This window comes from Spermophilus citellus (assembly GCF_964194105.1).
Source record: "Spermophilus citellus genome assembly, chromosome: 16".
Taxonomy (NCBI): domain Eukaryota; kingdom Metazoa; phylum Chordata; class Mammalia; order Rodentia; family Sciuridae; genus Spermophilus; species Spermophilus citellus.
The window spans coordinates 26,530,738-26,551,152 of NC_138196.1; the positions used below are offsets into that span (position 1 = coordinate 26,530,738).

At 34.0% G+C, this 20,415-nt stretch overlaps 2 protein-coding genes across 2 annotated transcripts in view; both read right to left on the reverse strand.

Annotated features, from left to right (window-relative positions):
• Nucleotides 1-2,175: 2,175 nt before the first annotated feature.
• Nucleotides 2,176-6,095, reverse strand: LOC308635275 (testis-expressed protein 15-like; the record flags this gene model as incomplete). The annotated part of the gene is made up of 2 exons (XM_081269636.1): nt 2,176-2,213; nt 4,967-6,095. The coding sequence occupies 2 exons, from the start codon at nt 6,093-6,095 to the stop codon at nt 2,176-2,178; spliced, it is 1,167 nt and encodes a 388-aa protein (XP_081125762.1).
• A 379-nt stretch (nt 6,096-6,474) lies between these two features.
• The window catches only part of LOC308635276 (testis-expressed protein 15-like), a gene marked incomplete at its 3' end in the record, with an annotated part of 78,168 nt that continues 64,227 nt past the window's right edge, over nt 6,475-20,415 (reverse strand). The window contains exons 8-10 of the mRNA XM_081269637.1: nt 13,467-20,206; nt 9,433-9,491; nt 6,475-6,649 (exon numbers count right to left, since the gene is read on the reverse strand). Of these exons, the coding sequence (XP_081125763.1) occupies nt 6,475-6,649; nt 9,433-9,491; nt 13,467-20,206 (6,974 nt within the window). The remainder of the gene's footprint in view (nt 6,650-9,432; nt 9,492-13,466; nt 20,207-20,415) is intronic.

The following is a 20,415-nucleotide window of genomic DNA, read 5'->3' on the forward strand; positions in this document are numbered from 1 at the left end:
TTCTAACTGCATGAATAACTGGGAATTTACTGTTTTTCAAGCAATATTAATACCATATGAACTGAAAACCATGCCTATAAAAAAATCTAATGGTTTAAAAATACCACATATGCAAGAAAGTAAGTAAAATGATTTTCTCCTAAAATATTTGAAGAATATGGAGGCTTTAACTTTTCTTTCGAAGCCTCCAAATCATCACTCTTAAGTAATGTCTACGAAAAAAACATAGCCTCAACTGTCCTCAATCAATATTAGTTTTGGATATATACACAGATTTAAAATGCATGTATATTAAACAACTTAGAAATGAGGTAGTCTGGAAGTTTATTTAAATATCTAGTGGAGGCAGCTCTTTGTGGGTTGTTTTTCATGTAGTGTGTGTAAACCAAGGACCATTCATATTTTTATTAGCTTTTCAAGAAACACAAAGAAAAAGAACTCTGAAATTAGAAGAAATCCAGTTTATTCAAATAATTCTTCAAGTTTTGAAACAATAATTGCAAATAAGCAAGGTTTTTTTTTGCTTATATGTTTGATCAATTATAATTTGTTTCATTTTTAAAGTCAAAACAATGTACTTAAGGGTAAAAAAAAGAAAATACTCCAGTTTTTCAAATTTTGTCAAAGTACAAATTTTTAATGTAAATGATTAGATGAGGTGTTAAGAAATTATAAAAACCTATGAAATACCAATATTATAAAGACAATTACCAACAGAATCTGAAGGTTGTTTAAAGAGTATTTAACTTTTGGTTTACCTTGTATTGTAGAAATATTTTTAATAATAAACTTTGTGATGTCTTCCCATAGCCAAACATAAATAAAATGGCTGAGATAGAGTTATTTTTTGAATAACAGTTAATACTACTGCTTTCGTATCTGGTTCAGGAGTTCTGATTGACAAATTTAAAAAAATGTTATTTTAATTACATCATTTTAAAAAATTCCTTATTTCCTTTGGCTACAGTTTTGCTTGACTTTCTCCTCTTAAAGATCCCTGTTAGAGAATCCTAAGTATTCAAAATTCCATCCTATTGTTGATGTGACTAAACGGGCTTATCTTGGGGGTTCTTAGTGGCTTTCTGAATTGAAAATGAGTTACTCTGCACTGAACAAGGCAAAATTATACTCTTTAAAGGCCTATGCCAGATAACATAGGAAGTTTAACAGAAGTTTGAAAAAATATTGAAGTTTTATTGGCTGTTAGATTCAGTTAAAGCAAATCTCTTGTCACATTTTAGGGCTAACTAAAAGTTGAGAAAGGTCTGTTCACTTCTGAGGGCTTTTTTTCATTAGGATCTTAAAAGAAATCAGGATTGGTAGCTGAGCAAGGAAGGTAATAATGTATGAGCAGACATATTGCTCAAGATGGTAGTTACTACATTCAACTGTCCTATGATGATTATTACTAAGAAATTGTTTACTTTTGCAGAATGTTGGAAAAAAAACTATGCCAAGAGCATTAAAAACTCTGTATTTATGCAGTATTTAAATTATTGCAATATGGCTCAACTAACTGTATAAGCATAAACATGCCCTATTATTTGCTACAAAATCATTTAAAGAGCCATTTAAATTTGTGAAGTACAAATACAAAATAAGTAATCTTGTGGAAAAAGTTATCAGAATTGCATTAATTCCAATGCAATGAACTACCATTCCAACATCAAATTTGTTAAAATCTCTACTCAAGGAAACCAGTATTTCTATTTAGGAATATTTTACAAGTAAAAATTATAAAATATTAAAATCAAAGGAATTCACAGAGTTGTAAATTATATGAACAAAGTGTCAAGAATTATCAAATTGTTGGTTTGATGACCAATTCAAGAAAAAAATTTCTTTCAGCTCAATAAAATGCCACAACACGATAAATTATTAAAAAAAAACAGAAACAAAGACTTGGTTTTAAAGATTTTATCACTACTGATTAACCTCAAACATGGAATTAACTCCCTTTACAACTCTGTGGAAATAATTTTGGAATTTCAGATGTTAGAAATTAATTTCCATGCCTTACATGATACATTATTGTATATACATTTTATAAAGGACTATGCACTTTATAATAGACCACATTTACATATTTTAAAGTGTTAAACATTAAAAAATACGGAAGTAAAAATATTTTGGAAAACTTGTTAAATCTCCTTTATTTCAGTAGTCACATTGATTTCAATGTCCTGGCTGAAACTGTTCCTGTTGCCATGGAGCTGGAAGAAATAGATCAGATATAAGTTAATGATGTAGACTAATGATATATCATAGGATAATAGAAAGAACCTGAGATTAAGTTAGAGCCCAAAGACATCAGAGTTTGAACTTCCCTTCTGTCCCTTACTAGCTGTTTAACGTTCTCTGAGGAGTAGTTTCCTCATCAGTAAAAGAACAATATCTTTGCATCTCTCTCAGGTATCCTGTGAAAATTAAATGCAATGCTTGGCACACAGGGCTCAATTAAACATCATCTTTGAGTTCCATTTTCTGGTGTTAAATATATAGGTATTGTGAGCAAATCAGTGATAAATGGACCAAAGGGATTTTCACATCTTTTTAAGAATGAATGCACTAAGTATGAGAGGTAATATTGATGGGTCATTTGCACTCATAAAAACTAAAATATGTGCTAATAATTGCTTCCCTTCCATCCCCCAGGGACCAGGCACTGGACTCCAGGACCTCATGCATACTAGGTAAGCATGTTACAACTGAGCTACATTCCCAGACCTTTTTAGTTTTTGTTTTGAGACAGGGTCTTGTTGAGTTGCTAAGGCTGGCCTTGAACTTTGCAATCTTTCTGCCTCAGCCACCCAGGTCACTGGGATTACAGGGCTGTGCCACTGCACCTGGCTCCCTTTTCTTTTTTGACAGTGTCTTCTTAAATTGACCGGGAATGACCTTGAATTTGTGAGCCTTCTGCCTCAGACTCCTGAATAGCTGGGATTAGATTTTTTTTTTTTTTTATACCAGGGGATTAAGCCTAGGGATACCTAACCACTGAACCACATTCCCAGCCCTTTTTATTTTTCTGAGACAGGGTCTTGCTAAATTGCTTAGGGCCTCACTGAGTTGAGGAGACTGGCTTTGAACTTGTAATCCATCTGCCTCAGCCTCCAGAGCTGCTGGAATTATAGGGTGTGTGCCACCATGCCCAACCAATACTTAAAATTTTTGAGAGTCACACCTGGACTTGATTGCAGATTGATCTTTTGTAATATTACATGTGGCTTAGCAATTAAGAACACAAGAAATCCTGAACAATGAGAACATTTTCTATTTCAGAAATGTTTTCTAATTTAATTTGGATGTTTGCCACATCTACTATGCTTGGTGTTCATCTTTACAGCATTAGCAATAGTATCCCAAATTAATCATGAAGGAAAAAAGCAGACTCGTATACTTTCTCCTTCTTTTCTTCCTCCCTTACTTTACAGGATTCCTCAGGTGAAAAATTTCTGTCCTGTTTAAACTTATTTGGGACAAGGAGAGAAGGAAAAGAAACAGATTATTATAAAACTACCCCCCAGTGCCCACAGGTCCTATCATTCTGAAAGAGCATGCAAAAAGTATCACAGAATGGGAGAATAGTTAAGAAATTCAATGAAGTTTGACTGTGCAAGTGGAAGTGGTATGAAATGAGGCTGGATATGAAGGACTGTGAACAGCTCTGCATTCCAAGCTTAAGTGTTTGAATTTTATCCTATAGGTTATAGGAAATCAGTAGTCACTTCAATGCAGAAGTCCTAATGTGATCAGATTTCTTAGTTTCAAACATAATTATGTTGGGCTGGGGATGTAGATCAGTGGTAGATTGCTTGCCTAGTATGGGTGAGGTCCTGGGTTTGATCCTTAGCAACACACACACACACTATGTGAACATGAGGTTTGTTCAATTCAGACAAATGGACTCCCAATAATTTTTTTTCTACTTATTAATCTGTAAGAGTAGTCAGGGTTTTGGGGAAAAACTGTTTAAAATCAAAACAATTCTCTTGAATTTCCCTAAGATATTACAGATAATTATCATTATTTAAATTACATTTTACCTCTAATGGGAGAATACTTGGGTTAGTACCTAATTACTGTATTTGCAGAATAATTATTTTTAAATTTTGTTTTAACTATAGTAAATGCACATTTAAATTTAATTAAAAACATATTCTAGTCATATTTTACAGAGTGAAGTGTTTAAAGAGGAAAATTTTCAAGTTCCAGAGGTTAAACTACAATGTTATTTTACCAATTATGTTTTAATTAATTCCATTCACTTACATCACTGTATTATACTAAAATACCTATAGAAGAGAAGGATGGTTTTATCTGATTTAAGTTTCTTTTTCAACCATTTTTTTTCTTTTTTAATATTTTTATTAGTTATTGATGGGCCTTTTTTTTTTTTTTTTACTTATTTTTATGTGGTGATAAGACTCGAACCTAGTGCCTCACACATGCCAGGCAAGTGCTCTACCACTGAGCCACAAACCCAGCCCAATAACTTTTTTTTTTTGGTGGTGCTGGGGATTGAACCCAGGGCCTTGTGCATGCAAGGAAAGCACTCTACTAACTGAGCCATATCCCCAGCCTCAACCATGGTTTTTAACTCTATATTACCTCCAATTATTATACACAGTTTTAAAAATATATCATGGCATTAAAAACTTTTATAAATCTTTTAATGGTTGCATCACTGTATGGATTTCACTATGTCTTACTTAACCATTCACTAAGGTTGGATTTTACTGAAGGACACATTAGTGACATTACCCAGTTGTTCTTTTTCTCTAATCTTTGACAACTAGATTTCCACACAATAACACAATTCAACTGACAAATGAATAAGTCTACAAATCTGCACAGAAAATGACTGCTATATATATAAGTGTATTGTGAATTCCATTTACATAAATGTACAAAAGTTAAGAATAAAACATTCAGTGAGGCAAGTATTAAAACTTATAAAACTCACCATAAATCCAAGGGACTTCTTGAAGCACACCTGAATTAGGAGGATAAGGGTATGCAGCTTGTGGTAATGGCTGATGAGAAGCATACTGTGAAAAAATAGGTTGCTGAAAATTATAAGAAATAGGCCTTTGGGATTGAAAATATCCATTTGCTTGTGGCTGCTCAGCAAAGCAACTAAAATACTGAGAGTACAGAATATTAGAATGTGTGGTTTGGACAGTACTTGCAACTGTAGTCAATATCCCAGAAGGAGGTGGGTATACTTCGTATGATTCTATTCCTTGGTATGTGTGGGTAATGGCATTGCCATTGCTACTGCTATAATGATAGACATACCAAGAATAGTATGGATATGAGGTGGCTCCAAATGAATGCTCAGAAGAATTGTATATTGGGTTACATGCAGACTGTGGAAGTTCATTCCAATATGTGGCACCTTTCTTATTCAGGACTTTAGGATTCTCATCTTGTTGTTCAGAAAGAGAGTATTCTGCTCTTTGATTCACATCAAGGGTTAAAATTCCAGTTTGTCCACAGGGTATCATACTGGGCTTCAATGTATTCTTCATATATTTTTCCTCTGACTCAGTTTTCGCAGGATGTTTTTTATTTTCTTGCAGAATAGAAATTTTGCCCTGGGTATGTGTGGGTTCTGGAGAACTGATGCATGTAGAATTTTTAATAGATGAATTTAACATTTCATTATCTTGACATTCAAGGACTGTGTCATTCATTTCTAGATTGGTATGGATCTCTCTCAAAAAATGGAAAACGGGCTTTGAGAACATTGTTGCATTAGGCACAAGACAGTCATCAGTTCCTGGATTTATGTTTGAAAGACAGGATTTCTGTGTAGGATCTGTTATGTTGTGATATTCTGCAAAGGTATCATCTATATTTCTTCGATCACAAGGTGCAAAAGAAGCATGTTTGTTCTCATCACTTTTTGTTTCAGCAACACTAAAACTCATTTTTCTTTTCTTTATGGTATTTAAGTTTTTATGTTGTCTGGTGATGTGTTCTGAAGTACCAGATGAACTATTAGTTAAATCAATATTGCTTTCTGACCTTGATGTACAAGCGTTTTGTAGGGTCTTCAAAGGTAAAAGTGAGCTTTGCATTTCAACCATTTTTGGAGACACATAGTTTCTTTTTAGATTATCTGATGAATTTGATCCTATTTCATTTTCAATGTTGCAATGAGATCTTGTAGTCCTATTACGTGTAACATATAAATAAAAACAACTTTAAATATACAATCACAAAATTTTAACAATATACATATGGCATATTTATTCAGAAGAGTTATTAAGACTGACATTTCTCATTCTATTGGGAAAATATAAGTAACATTATTTTCCCAGTTTTATTCACTAGGTTTGAATTTATATACTTTTCCTGCTAAAGATAATACTCCGTCATTTCAAATATATTCCTAACTGTACTTAACAGTTTTGTGCTTCAAACCTTTCCTGATACAGGCCTTTAAAATTAGGAAACTATCATTATTCAATTGTTCAGTGTAGTTTCTAATTCATATACTTCCAACACACTGACAATCTTCATTACTTGTAAATATCTACACATACAGCTCGTGTAACTCTTAGCTTTAGACCCTTCCTTCTCCAACAAAAGATCACTTCCCTTTCTTGTTATAACAAAGGTTTCCTCCCATTCCATCCATCTTTGAGAAAAGGAAAAACAGATCTTTAAAATTTCTTGTCAATTTAATATTCTTGGCATTTCTACCTAAATTTAGATAGCTTTAAGCAGGCTTGGAGAAGCATCCAAGTGTGTCTAGAATCAGAGAGTTAACACAGGACCCAAAGATAATTATGTTTTTTGGTCTTTTATCAAATCCTTTGAATTATATGCAGGAAAAAAATTAGCTGAGAAGGGAAGAGCATTATTCCTACAACAGGGTCAAGAGAAGTTCATCCCTGACCTAGAATCTGTATACCTACCCAGGAAACTATAACCCAACCTCCTTAAAAGGCCTTTTAATGATAACAGACATCATTTAACTGCATATAAAACAGAGTTCCCATAAAGTATAACTTTGAATTTATTACATTTTCAATGGTATCTTGGCCTTATAGATTAGCAGGTGTCTGGTCTGTTTCTTTATGTACTCTTAGAGGAAATTAATTTCTATAAAGATAGCATTCTGTATTGTCAATCTTATGTAAGAATTAATTTTTCTGTTATGTGAATTATAGCTTGATTTTGTTTTGCAGTGCTGGGGATCAAACCCAGGATCTCTCACATGCTAGGCAAACACCCTACCACTGAGCTACATCCCCAACCTATAGATTGATTCTTTAAGAAGTAAATACCACCCATACTTAAACAAAACGAAGATGATTTCAAAACTGGTTTGCTATCCCCTCTAATTGCCTTTGAATTTTCAGTCACTACATACCCTTTTAGAAAATCATATGCTAAGAAAAGGACTCCAGAAATGTAGTAATAGAATGTTATACTTAAAGAGGCAAAATCAAGTAAAACAGAAATGAGTTTGCTTATTTTTACTTTTTATTTTGTATTACTCGTTATCCCTTATAACATGGGGGGTGGAATGAAACTACATGCAACTTCAAAATCTCAGAGGTAAATGAAACAAGAGATGGTTTTTAAGTGCAGTGGTGCTACTTCACATCAAAATGAAAAAAAATATAAATAATGTAGTTCATTTTTTAAAAAAATATATTTATTTTTTAATTGTAGGTGGACACAATATCTTTAATTTATGTGGTGCTGAGGATCAAACCCAGTGCCTCACACGTTCTAGGTGAGTGCTCTACCACTTGAGCCACAACTCCAGCCCCTGTAGTTCATTTTTCATAAAGATAACTTATTTAGTTTTTTTATTAGTTATTGATGGACCTTTATTTAATTGCTTATATGTGGTGCTGAGAATCAAACCCAGTGCCTCACGCATGCTAGGCAAGCGCTATACCACTGAGCCACAACTTCAGCCTAATTTATTCAGTTTAAAGAACTATCAGCATCAGGCAGGGTGGCTCATGCCTGTAATTCTACTGGTTTGGCAGGCTGATGCAGGAGGACTGAGAGTTCAAAGCCAGCCTTAGTAACTTAGCGAGACCCTAAGCAACTCAGTGAGACCCTCTCTCTCTCTTTTTTTTTTAATATTTATTTTTTTAGTTTTCGGTGGACACAACATCTTTGTATGTGGTGCTAAGGATCCAACCCTGGCCGCATGCATGCCAGGCGAGCGCGCTACCGCTTGAGCCACATCCTCAGCCCCGCTATCTCTAAATAAAATATAATAAAAGTGGTTAAGGGCCCCTGTGTTAAATCCCTGGTACCAAAAACACCACCACCACCACCACCACCACCACCAGACCTATCAGCATCCCTAATCCTTCCTATTTTACAATGTTAAAAACATCCTTCTATGAAACAGTGTAATATATTGAGTGTGTGTCTATGACAGACACCATCTATATTAATGTTCCCAGTTAGTGATATACATTGGCAATTATATCTCTATTCCAGTGTGAAAACTGGCTGGTCTGTAAGATCTGCAAGTTTTAAAAAATACTTGTCCTATTCCTTTATGCCATTTCAGGAAACTATTAATTGGTTAAGTAACACATATTAAATGTGAATTTTTATTTCTTCTTCTGTAAAATAATCACTCTAAGTTTTGGATATCTTACTTTTTAAAAAAAAACATTTATTATTTTAATTGTAGATTGACACAATACCTTTATTTATTTTTTGTGGTACTGAGGAACCCAGCGCCTCATGCATGCTAGGCAAGCGCTCTACCTCTGAGCCACAACCCCAGCCCTAACTTACCTTTTTTTAAAAAAAATATTTATTTATTTATTAGTTATTGGCGGACACAACATCTTTGTTTTGTATGTGGTGCTGGAGATCGAACCCGGACCGCACGCATTCCAGGCGGGCGCGCTACCGGTTGAGCCACATCCCCAGCCCCTTAACTTACCTTTTTGAACTGTGTTCAAACAGTCTTACTATTTATATCACTAAAAAAATACATGACATTGGCCTTAAATACTTACAGAATGGAGTTCAAACTCATGACTAACATAAAATGATGTATAATCCGAAACAAACTTCTTCTTTAGCTTCTTACTCTTGTCTCCTAAATTATGCATATGACACAATGGAGTTATATAAATAATTGTTTTACTTTTTTATTTATTTGGTACCAGGGTTTGAACTCATGGGTACTCAACCATTGAGGCACATCCCTGGATTTATTTTGTATTTTATTTAGAGACAGGGTTGGTGTCACTGAGTTGCTTAGTGCCTTGTTTTTGCTAAAGCTGGCTTTGAACTCTAGACCTCCTGCAGAAGCCTCCCGAGCTGCTGGGATTATAGGCAGGTACCACCACGCCCAGCTGTTTTATTCTTATATTTTAGTATTTGCCCAATTTTGTTTTGTCTTTAGTTACGGTTGATGGCAATGCCTACCTTGGCTTCTTGAATGCTGACTCCGCTTTGTAGATTTTTGTGACATCTTTCATGCTAACCTATGTTTACAAGATACAAAGAAAATCTACATTGGTGACGATGAACTATAATACAAATATTAATTCTCCCCACCCCCACAAAAAACCAGAGACTCTCTCAGGACTTTGCAAACATCACTTACATTTGGATTACTCCAAAATTTAGAGTGATTATTTTACCATTCTTTTTTAATGGTACTGTGGATTGAATCCTGGGGCCTTCTACCACTGAGTTACACTCTCAGCCCTTTTCATTTTAATTTTGAGACAGTTTGTCACTAAATTGCTTGGCCTTGAATTTGTAATCCTCCTACCTCAGCCTCCCAAGTTGGTAGGATTACAGGTGTGTGCTCCCATACGCAGCTAAAATAACTCTTTTGAAAAAAGAATTTGCAACATTCTTCTTACTTCTACATATCTTAAAACTAATCTTGGAGTCCATTTATGACTGCTCTCTCTTTAGTTAATCAGTCACTGAGCCCCATCAATTTTTAAAATAATGTCTATCAAATACAGGATCAGTATCCCTAATTCAAACATCCAAAATCTGAAATGCTCCAAGATATAAAACTTTTTGAGTGCTAACATGATGCCCTAAGTGGAAAATTCCACACTATGAAACTTTGTCCCACATACAAAATCCATTTAAAATAATGTAAAAAATTACCCATAAGGTATATATGAAAATAAATTAATTTTGTGTTTAGACTATGGTCCCATCCTCCAGATCTGATGCAAACACGAAAAAGCCTGAAAATAACCCAAATCTGAAACACTTCTGATCCTAAATATTTTGGATAAGGGATATTCAACTTATATAAATTTTCTATTTCTATGAAACAGCACTCTTTTCTGAACCGTGGCTGACGAATGACTACTTCTAACTATACTCAGAATCTACTTATCTTTTAAATCACTGAAGAAAACTTCCCATGATATTACACTTCAACATGTACGGAATGTAATTCAAACTGTTTTTTTTTTTTTTTTTTTGGTGCTATAGAGCCTGTGCATGCTTAGCACTGAGCTACACTTACAGCTCCCGAAACAATCTTTTTTAAAAACTGGTTATTCTAATTTGTTATATATGACAGCAGAATGCATTACAATTCATGTTACACATATAGAGCACATTCTTTTCATATCTCTGTATATAAAGTATATTCACTCCATTTGTGTCTTCATACATGTACTTAGGGTAATGATATCCACCTCATTCCATCATCTTTTTTTGCCCCCATGAGGTCAAAAAAAGTTCATCTAATTAGTTCATCTAATCCTCTCACGTTCCCCCCTCCTAACCCCACTATGAATCAGCAGCCTTATATCAGAGATAACATTCGGCATTTGTTTTTTGGGGATTGGCTAACTTCACTTAGCATTATTTTCCCTAACTCCATCAACTTACCTGCTAATGCCATGATTTTATTCTCTTTTACTGCTGAGTATTATTCCATTGTGTATATATACCATGTTTTCTTTATTCATTCATTTACTGAAGGGCATTCTAGGTTGGTTTAGCTATTGTGAATTGTGCTGCTATAAGCATTGATGTGGCTGTGTCCCTGTAGTATGCTGTTTTTAAGTTCTTTGGGTATAGACCGAGGAGTGGGATAGCTGGATCAAAAATTACCATACTAACAAAAGAACTATGCAGATTAAATGCATTTCCAATCAAAATTCCGATAACATTCCTCACAGAAATAGAAAAAGCAGTCATGAAATTCATCTGGAAAAATAAGAGACCCAGAATAGCGAAAGAAATCCTTAGCAAGAAGAGGGAAGCAGGTGGCATCACTATATCAGACCTTATACTACCGAGCAATAGTAACAAAGACAGCATGGTATTGGCACCAAAATAGACCTATAGACCAATGGTACAGAATAGAGGACAGAGAGACTAATCCATGTAACTACAGTTATCTTATATTAGACAAATGTGCCAAAAACATGCATTGGAGAAAAGATAGCCTCTTCAATAAATGGTGCTGGGAAAACTGGAAATCCATAGGCAACAAAATGAAATTAAATCCCTCTCTCACCATGCACAAAACTCAATTCAAAGTGGATCAAGGACCTAGGAATTAAACCAGACACACTGTGCCTATTAGAAGAAAAAGTAGTCCCAAATCTCCATCATGTCAGAATAGGCCCAAACTTCCTTAATAAGACTCCTATAGCACAAGAATTAAAATCAATAATCAATAAATGGGATGGACTCAAACTAAAAAGCTGCTTCTTGGCAAAAGACATAATCAGTGAGGTGAATAGAGAGCCTGTATCTTGGAAGCAAATTTTTACCACTCGCACATCAGATAGAACACTAATCTCTAGGGTATATAGAGAACTCAAAAAGCTAAACACTAAAACAAAACAAAAAACCAAAAAGCAGCCCAATCAATAAATGGGCCAAGGAACTGAACAGACACCTCTCAGAAGATGATATACAATCAACAAACATATGAAAAAATGTTTAACATCTCTAGCAATTAAGAGAAATGCAAATCAAAACTAGGATTTCATCTCACGCTAGTCAGAATAGCAGCTATTAAGAATAAAAACAACAATAAATGATGGTGAGGATGTGGGGGAAAAGACACACTCTCATACACTGCTAATGGGACTGCAACTTGGTGCAGCCAATATGGAAAGCAGTATGGAGATTTCTTGGAAAGCTGAAACAATCTTCTTTTCATCCTTAGTTTTACTCTTGTTCACCAATAAGTTAAATTGTTCCAAACTTGATTTTAAACTCATTTCTCAAATAATGTCAATAAGCATTGTTTTTGCTCACATTACTTTGTGCATTTTAAAAACCCTCTTCATTTTACCTTCACCTGATAACATTTGTTTTCCTTTAAGGCAAAATTTGGCCTTGTTCTCCTATAAAATAAATTCTCTCTAACAAGCCAAGCTTTATTTATTCTTTCTTTCCTTCCTCATATCAACAATACCTTTTTATTATAATCCTTACTTTATTCTTTTTTTTTTTTTTTTTTTTTTTTTTTTGTGGTGCTGGGGATTGAACCCAGGGCCTTGTGCACGTGAAGTCAGCACTCTACCAACTGAGCTATATCCCCACCCCCCTCACTCTACTCTTGTGTTGAGCATATAATTTGTGCTCTGGTTGTTTATTAGGCATTTTTCTATAAAGATGGTACCATAGATGATGATTAAATTATTAACCCCTACAACTAGGATGTACTAATAATTACAATTGAAGCAAGCACAGAAAGTATCCTACTTTTCCTTTACTTCTGAATTAGAAAATTCTTGAAAAGCTGTCCCCAAAGCCTCTGAGGGTAGAGCAGGGGCAACTGGTAGAATGAGCTCTGGAGCTAGACTGACTGGCTTTAGAAATGGTCTATTCTGTTTACTAACTCTGTGACCATGGGAAAGTTATTTAATCTTTCTGTGTTCAGTTTCCTCATCTTTAAATAAGGTAAAAAAAAACCCAAGGGCTTTTTGTGAATAATAAATTAACATTTGTATAATCCTCAGAATAATACCATGCACATAAAACTACGTAAATTTAAAAAATGTATTAATATAGGACTTTTTCTAACTTATTTATAATCATCTATTTATCTGTCCTACTTCACCATCTGGATGATAACTGTCAAGAAGACAAGCTTCATTAGTCATTTTTTAATATTCACTACATTGGTCATAGGCTTGTTATATAGAAGGTAATGAATAAATACTTGATCATGCACTAGCACATTCATAATAATGAATTTTCCCTGACATTAAAATTCATTCTTCCATGAAATGTTATTTAAAACATTTATGTTTAAAAAGCAAACATTTGCAAGGCAATCTCTCATGTACAGAATTATTTCATAGGTAATAAATCCAATATTTTAGTTAGCAAAACTTGTTTTGCAAGGCAGTAATTTAAAACATTAACATTTACCATTTTGAAAAGTACTTGTTTACTTGAAGAGATTTGTTTTCAAAAAGAATAAAGAAGTTTCATTTTAAAATCATCCATACCTTTTGTTTTTTACAACAGGTAGTAGTATTTTTCTCTTCTTCCTGGGAGTCTTCACACTTGTCTGTATGGATAGGTTGTTTTTTAGAGGAATTTGGAAAGTTTTTAATTATACACTCTGAAATTGAGGGTACCTTCATAGAAAGACTGGATTTATTTGTATTTTCTTCAGGTTTTACAGCATGAATATTCATTTTTTCTTCTTTCTTCAGTTGAAAAGCATCCCTTCTGTTATGTGCCATTTGGCATAGCAAAAAGGAAGTAGATAATTTAGCATTTTTAGCACATATAATCTTCATATGCTCAATTGTTTTCATGACTTTCATAATATGGGCCATTTTCCCTAAATCTTTCTGAGGGATAGACATTATATTTTGGAGTAGTGTAGAAAACTGATCATAGTTGTGTTCTAACTCTGTCACAGTGTTTCCGTAATTTATGGATGCTATATATGGCACAAAGTCAATATACGTGGAAAGGGAATACTCAGACTTCTTTAGAAGCTTTTTAATTTCTGAAAGTTCTTCAAGTTCCCTTGAGAATAAATGCAGAGCATATGAGCAGTTAACAGCTTCACTATATTTACTGATAATATCCAGATCTTCCTTAAGTTCAGAAATAGCAGTCTCTATTATATTGTAAAGGCATTCATCTGGGTTATCTTTAAGAAATGAAAAGGATGCCATTTTTTCTTGGCAGCATATCAGCTCAGGAAGAAGTGAGAAATCAAACCAAAGCATACCTCGAAATCTCTGGTTGTCTAGTTTCTTTGCCATTGAATTTTTAAGAAAGTGAACTGTTTCTGACAGCATAACAATTTCAATGTATGTTTCAATTGCTTCAGGTTTTAAAATTATAGCCCCATGGTTGTAGTTTTGCAGCACATCCAAAGCATTTTCTTCTGTGATAAAAATATCATCTATGTTCACTTCTTGCAACATCTGAAAATATTTCTTCAAAATTTCTAAATGATCTGTACATCTCAAAGTAAGTTCCTGTAATTTTTTTAAGTCTGCAATTTCAGCTTGATCCAGTATTTCACCAATATAACAAATACCAGGGTGTGAAAGCAAAGTACTGTTAAACCTACAGTTTTCTTGGCTAACTAGATCATGTGACTTTCCGAAAGTAATCATAGTATCTGTTTCAAGTCCAATACTGGAAGTTAATTCACTGTTTAAATCTTTAGACAAGATTTCATGTATCTCCTGCAACTTAGAAAAAGCACATTCATTCATTTTGAGTAGCACATCTTCATTCTTTTGTAAGTATTTTTTGCTGAAATATTTTCTTCTCTCTTTCCAAACTAGATTTTTTGCAGCATCAAAAAAGATATGTTCCAAACCATAAAGAGAAATTTTAATAGTTACTGCTTCAGTGCTCTTGATAAATTTAACTTTTGAGGAGATTAAATCTATGATAATCCACAGATGGTCTTCTTTTCCAGGATAGGTATAAACTTTAGGGGAGTCTTCATATTTACTGATCAACTTTAAAGTACTTTTTCTTAAGGTTTCTAGGTCTCCTAAACTATCTCCATAGTTAACTCCACAGGTAAATGGAATAGAAAGAGAAAAGTCAAAGCAATCAGAACAGTGCTTAAGTATGGCTTCGCATTCATTAATCTGTCGTTTGTATTTTAAGAAAACATAGTATGAATTGTTTTTCTTTGTTTTTGCAAACAGTTGATTACGGTAATTCTGCAACTCACAGAATGCATTATATTTTAATCTTCCTTGAAAAGCAGGATAGAAATTGGACTGCAGTTGATAACCACGGGGCCTACAAAGTAGTTCACTGTACAATGTTTCATCATACCAAAGCAAGCTTCGGAACGTCGGTTCACCTTTTAAGAGCCTTTTCTTGTTTTCAATGAATTGAATGGTTTCCATCACCATTTGAAGTTCTACCAGAGCGTCAACAGCACATGGCTTTAATTTGTATTTGCAATTATTCCATAGGTTTTGTTCTACTAGCAGTTCTCTTGAAATCAAGATTTGTTCAAGTGAACATTCTTGTTTTCTTTCAAAAGCCTCAACAAATAAAGGGAGAATATTTTGACAAATCTTCATTTCTTCCTCCAGTATCTGCAATGATGATGCTTCATCTGCTCTCTGCAAAATTTGAGACAGCTCTGCTATAAAAGCTGTATAATTAGTTGAACAATATTTTTCATTTAATTCATTCACGTGTGATATAGGCTTCTGAAAAGCAGTGACTTTACAGGCTTCAGACTGGGCATGTAGAAAAGGAATACAATTAATTGCTTGAATGCCTAGTTTGGAAATACAGGGAGACTGAGAGTCATCAGTAACTTTGATACCCCACTCCTGTCTTTTGTTAGGCTGACCAGAAATTGTGTTACTCAAAGAGACTGCCTCTGGGGCAGTATTTTTAATACTTACATTAGAGTCAACTGAATTACTTTTAATTTTTTTCATATTTAAGTGGGAGGGTTCCTCTTTTAGGCTATTTTGATTTTTATACTTAACAGTTAATCCTTCAGTAGTACCTCTTTTGTAAATGGAATCTTTTTCTGCTTGTTCAATTGGAGAATTCTTTCTAGCCTGAATGTCTTTCTTTGCAATATATTTTTTTGAAGAACACCTTATATTATCTTTCAAGAGCAGAGAACTTCCATTGGAAGGTAGTTTATTCATTATATTTTCCCCATAACTTTTACTTTCTTCAGTGACTGATGTTAGGTCCAACTCAGAATACCCAATACCATTTGTTTCATCCTCATCTGTAAGAAAACAATTACTTGAAGAGCATGGTTGTGTGTTTAGAAGCTCCATTCCACCGTACATCTGCTGACAGTGTGACACAGTACCAGGTATTGAAGAATCCAAAGCAAAAATTCTCTGTTTATTCAAATAATTCTCTGAAGATTTTCCTTCTGCTATCATAGGAGTGGCTGATAACAATTGAGGGGTACTGGATTTTGTGTTTATTATTGAAGTTAGGTTTAATGGGCCCATAAGGAAGTTTCCTGCAATAATGTTTGGTTTGCAGCTCTCAATAGGAGTTGTATACTTGTCTATAGAAACATTTACTTCCAGATTTCTTTTACAACTAGATGAAAGGTTTTCTTGTTCGTAGATGTGCTTCACGTTCGAGTCTGAGACTGAAATGTCAGTTTTCACCTTTGTGTGAGCTATACAAGTTCCCTCATAATTTCTGTCTGCGTTATAACTTGGGTTGTTCTCTTTTATGCAATTTAAAGACACTGAATTGATTTCATTTATTACTTTATTAGCATCAGAATTATTGTCTTTTATCACATCCTTAGTATTATTATGTGCTGAACGGTTCTCAAGCTTTTTATATTCACTGTTAGATACCTTTATATCAATTTGATTTTCCTTTTTAGTTAGTTTCTCATCTGGGTAAAGCAGACATTCAGTTCTTCCAGAAAAGGGCTGAAGTTCTGATGATCTTGAATGTCTCAAACTGTTATCATACTCTGATTGACTTGTACTTTGGGATGTGGAGAACAGAGGCAAGTGAGATTCAGGATTTTGTTCTAGATCATAAAATTCACTCACATGAATTGTGGTGTGACTTCTTGAGACACTGGTGGCTACTCTTTTTTTGGAATGGCACTTTGCAATTTTCTCTCCATTTGTTTTATAAGACTTGTGCTTTGACACATAAGCTAATGATTTATCAACATCAAATCCCAAAGTTCTTTTTTCTTCTTGTTTGTCATACTTTCTTTTTGACAAAAAATGCTTAGCAGAATAATACCTTCTTTCAGACACAGAACTATAACCTTGAAGGTCACAACTTTCCCAGAAACTATTGCATATTATTGCATATGCTTTTGGTAATGGGCCCTTTCTTTTTTCTCCCACTTTAGCTATAAGCTGCAAAGATGTATGGACTCTTCTATGAGCTTTTTTTAAGTGAAGTACAGCTTTGTCTAGTGTTCTGGAAAGTCGTTTGCTTTTACATAAAGATGCTTCACTATTTAGAATATCCAGGACACTCCTAATATGTCGTTCTGACTGTGAAAATATCTTAATTCGTCCTTGGGATAATGAAGAGAAACACTCAAATGAATCTTGATTGGTTAGTTTCCTCTTTTTTTCACAAATTTCATGTGATATGTTCTCATCCCTAAAAGATGCATGTAGCTTTCTTTTGCTAATTCTTGATTTGGTGTCATTTTTACTTTTAGTATCATTAAAGTCTTTTTTTGATTTTGAAAAGAAATATCTGCACTTATCATTTATTATTGTGATATTAGGTTTAGTAGACAAAGATCCACTGCTTTGTTTTTCTGACTTATGATTTTTTTGTGTGTTATGACTCAAGTCAGAAGAATGGGAGAGTTCATTTTCATTTGTAATTCCTGAATCTGGCAGGGAATTACCAAATATGTCTTCACAGGGATAACTTGAATTTTCACCAGGAGGTTGGGAATAAATTTTAAATCCTGGAGCTTCCCTCTCCTCATTTATTTCTGGGTTTGTGGCTTTAGTTATATATTTGTAAGAATTATCCTTTATTACAAGGGAATCATCATTGGGGTTGAATCCTGGCTTACATATATTAGTAATTCTAACTTGTAGATCTGGAAGTAAAATTGGGTGGAGCGCCTCCTTTTGTGTAGAGGAATAAAAACATATAATTTTCTTAGAGCAATGCTGATCAATATTTTCCTTTTTTGTGGTACTTTCCAAAATTTCCTTTTCTCCATTATCACTTCCTAATAGACTTTTCCAATCGATACGAGACATCAGAGCCTCATATGAGGCCTCAACTTCTTCATAAAGTACATTTCCATGGCTATGTGTATCACACTGTTCTGATTCTATTTCAATCTCATTTTGCAATTCTGAACTTTGAAGAACTGAGTTCTCATTTATTGACTGATTTAATGAGTCTTTTAATTTATTTTTATCCATATCAATTTCACAATCAGAAATGCCATGTTTTACTAATGAACCAAAATGTGGACTCTCAAAGCATGTGTCCTTAAACTCAAATCTTTGGTGAGCTTCATAATTTGTGCTTAACGTAGGCATAGTAGTACTAGCTACCTCTACTGTAGCATTTGAAGCTTCACCTACTGAAGAATCTGCAATTTCAACAAATGCTGTGGAATCCAAATGCTCTACATTTCTTCCAGTACTCTGCATGTCTCTTTGTTTTATGGCTATAATGGTATCTTCACTCTCTAATAATGCAGTTTCTGTTGACTTATCTTTATCTTCCCAAACCAAGTTAAATGTAGTAGAAAATTCTTTAGAACTCAGAATTTCTACTTTGTTGTAATTTTTATTCTCTCTCCTTTCACTTATATTTGTCATAGTGTTATTTGTAAGAAAACCCTGCTTCTTGCCTCCATATACATTCTCTATGTTTTCTGGAGATACAGCACTATCTTCCTCTTCAGCCTCATTTTCATTTTCTTTATCATTATATCCTTGCCATTTGAAATTAGTATTCAGGTATAAATCATTATTCAACTGTACTTTATAGAACAGAATGTGATCTTCACCTTCATCTTCAATATGAGGCATTTCTTTGCAGTCTCTCTGAATGTTCTCTAATGACACTGGTTCACTTTCACTTTTCCTCTGGGCACAAATATATTCTCTAGTTATGTTGCAATTTGAATTGTCAAGAGATGTTTCAATGGCATGAGATGTAATAACTGCATCAATGAGTAGTTCTTTGACCTGGGAAATATCTTTTGCTTCCTGGAAAGCATCAGGCATAATGCTAGCACAATTTTTATTTGTTTTTTCCAGTTTTAGTTCCATTAGCTTTTGAGCAATAGACTGTGGTTCCTGAGAGATGTAACTATTATACTCTTCTGTACAAGTACTCACTGATTTGTAAGAGTTACATGGCTCACTGTTTTGTTTAATTAAAAGTGAGATGTTGCTTTTCTCTTGGGCTCTCTGAGCTTTTTCCTCACTGTGTTTTTGGTTTTCAACTTCTGAAACTATATTTGAAAAATAAATTGGGAAGGAAAGATCACCTTGGTCCTTATATTGTTCTGCCATGGTAATTTTATTGGGTGCTGTCCGATGATGGTCCTCGGTATTTTGAGTCTGAGGCTGTGAATCATCAAAAGAAAATTTGAAGCAGGAGACATCCAAACAATTAGTAAGAATAGCATGGTCACTAGTGACTTCGGGTGAGGAAACAGAATCAGCTGGCACAGAGGACAGATTTATTTCTGAATTATCATAATCTATACTCTTCTTGAATGGCAAAATCTCATTTAAAACTGTAATGTTCTGTTTTTCCGAGCTTTCTTCTCTCTTCATCAGTCTTGGGTCTTTGATGAGTTTTGAAGTAGTAACTGTGCTTGAGCCAGTATTATTGTGAGGGGGGAAAGCAGCAGAAATCCCACTTAAAATATTTTTAAGATATGTCAAATTTAACACGAAGTCACCATTATCACTTTCTCTATTATCACTGGGCAAAGACACACCTGAATCATGCTCATGTATTTGAGAAGAGTCTCTAATTTCTGCTAAATTATTTTCTGTCTTTTCATTGTATGCTTCAAGTATAGAAATGTTTCCATTTTGCATATTTCCATAGGAATTAGAAATACTTGAATTGGAAGGATTTATCTCTGAATTTAGTACATTGCATGAACAGTTTTCTTCAACAAATGGATCTACAGGTTTCCTGAAATGTTCAAAGATGACAGTAGCATCTTTTCCTTTTCCGATTCTTTTGGCCACTGTACAGTTATTCAAAGAACATGTTCTTTCTGTGAAAATAAGAAGAAAGTAAGAAAAAGACAGAAAAATATTTCTACAGACAACTTATTTATTTTTTTATATGGTGCTGAGGATCAAACCCAGTGCCTCATACATGCTAGGTAAGCTCTCTACCATAACCCCAGCCCTTCAGACAACTTGCTTTCAATACAAGAAAACTATGTCATGAATGATTTTAATTAGAAGATCATCTAGTAAC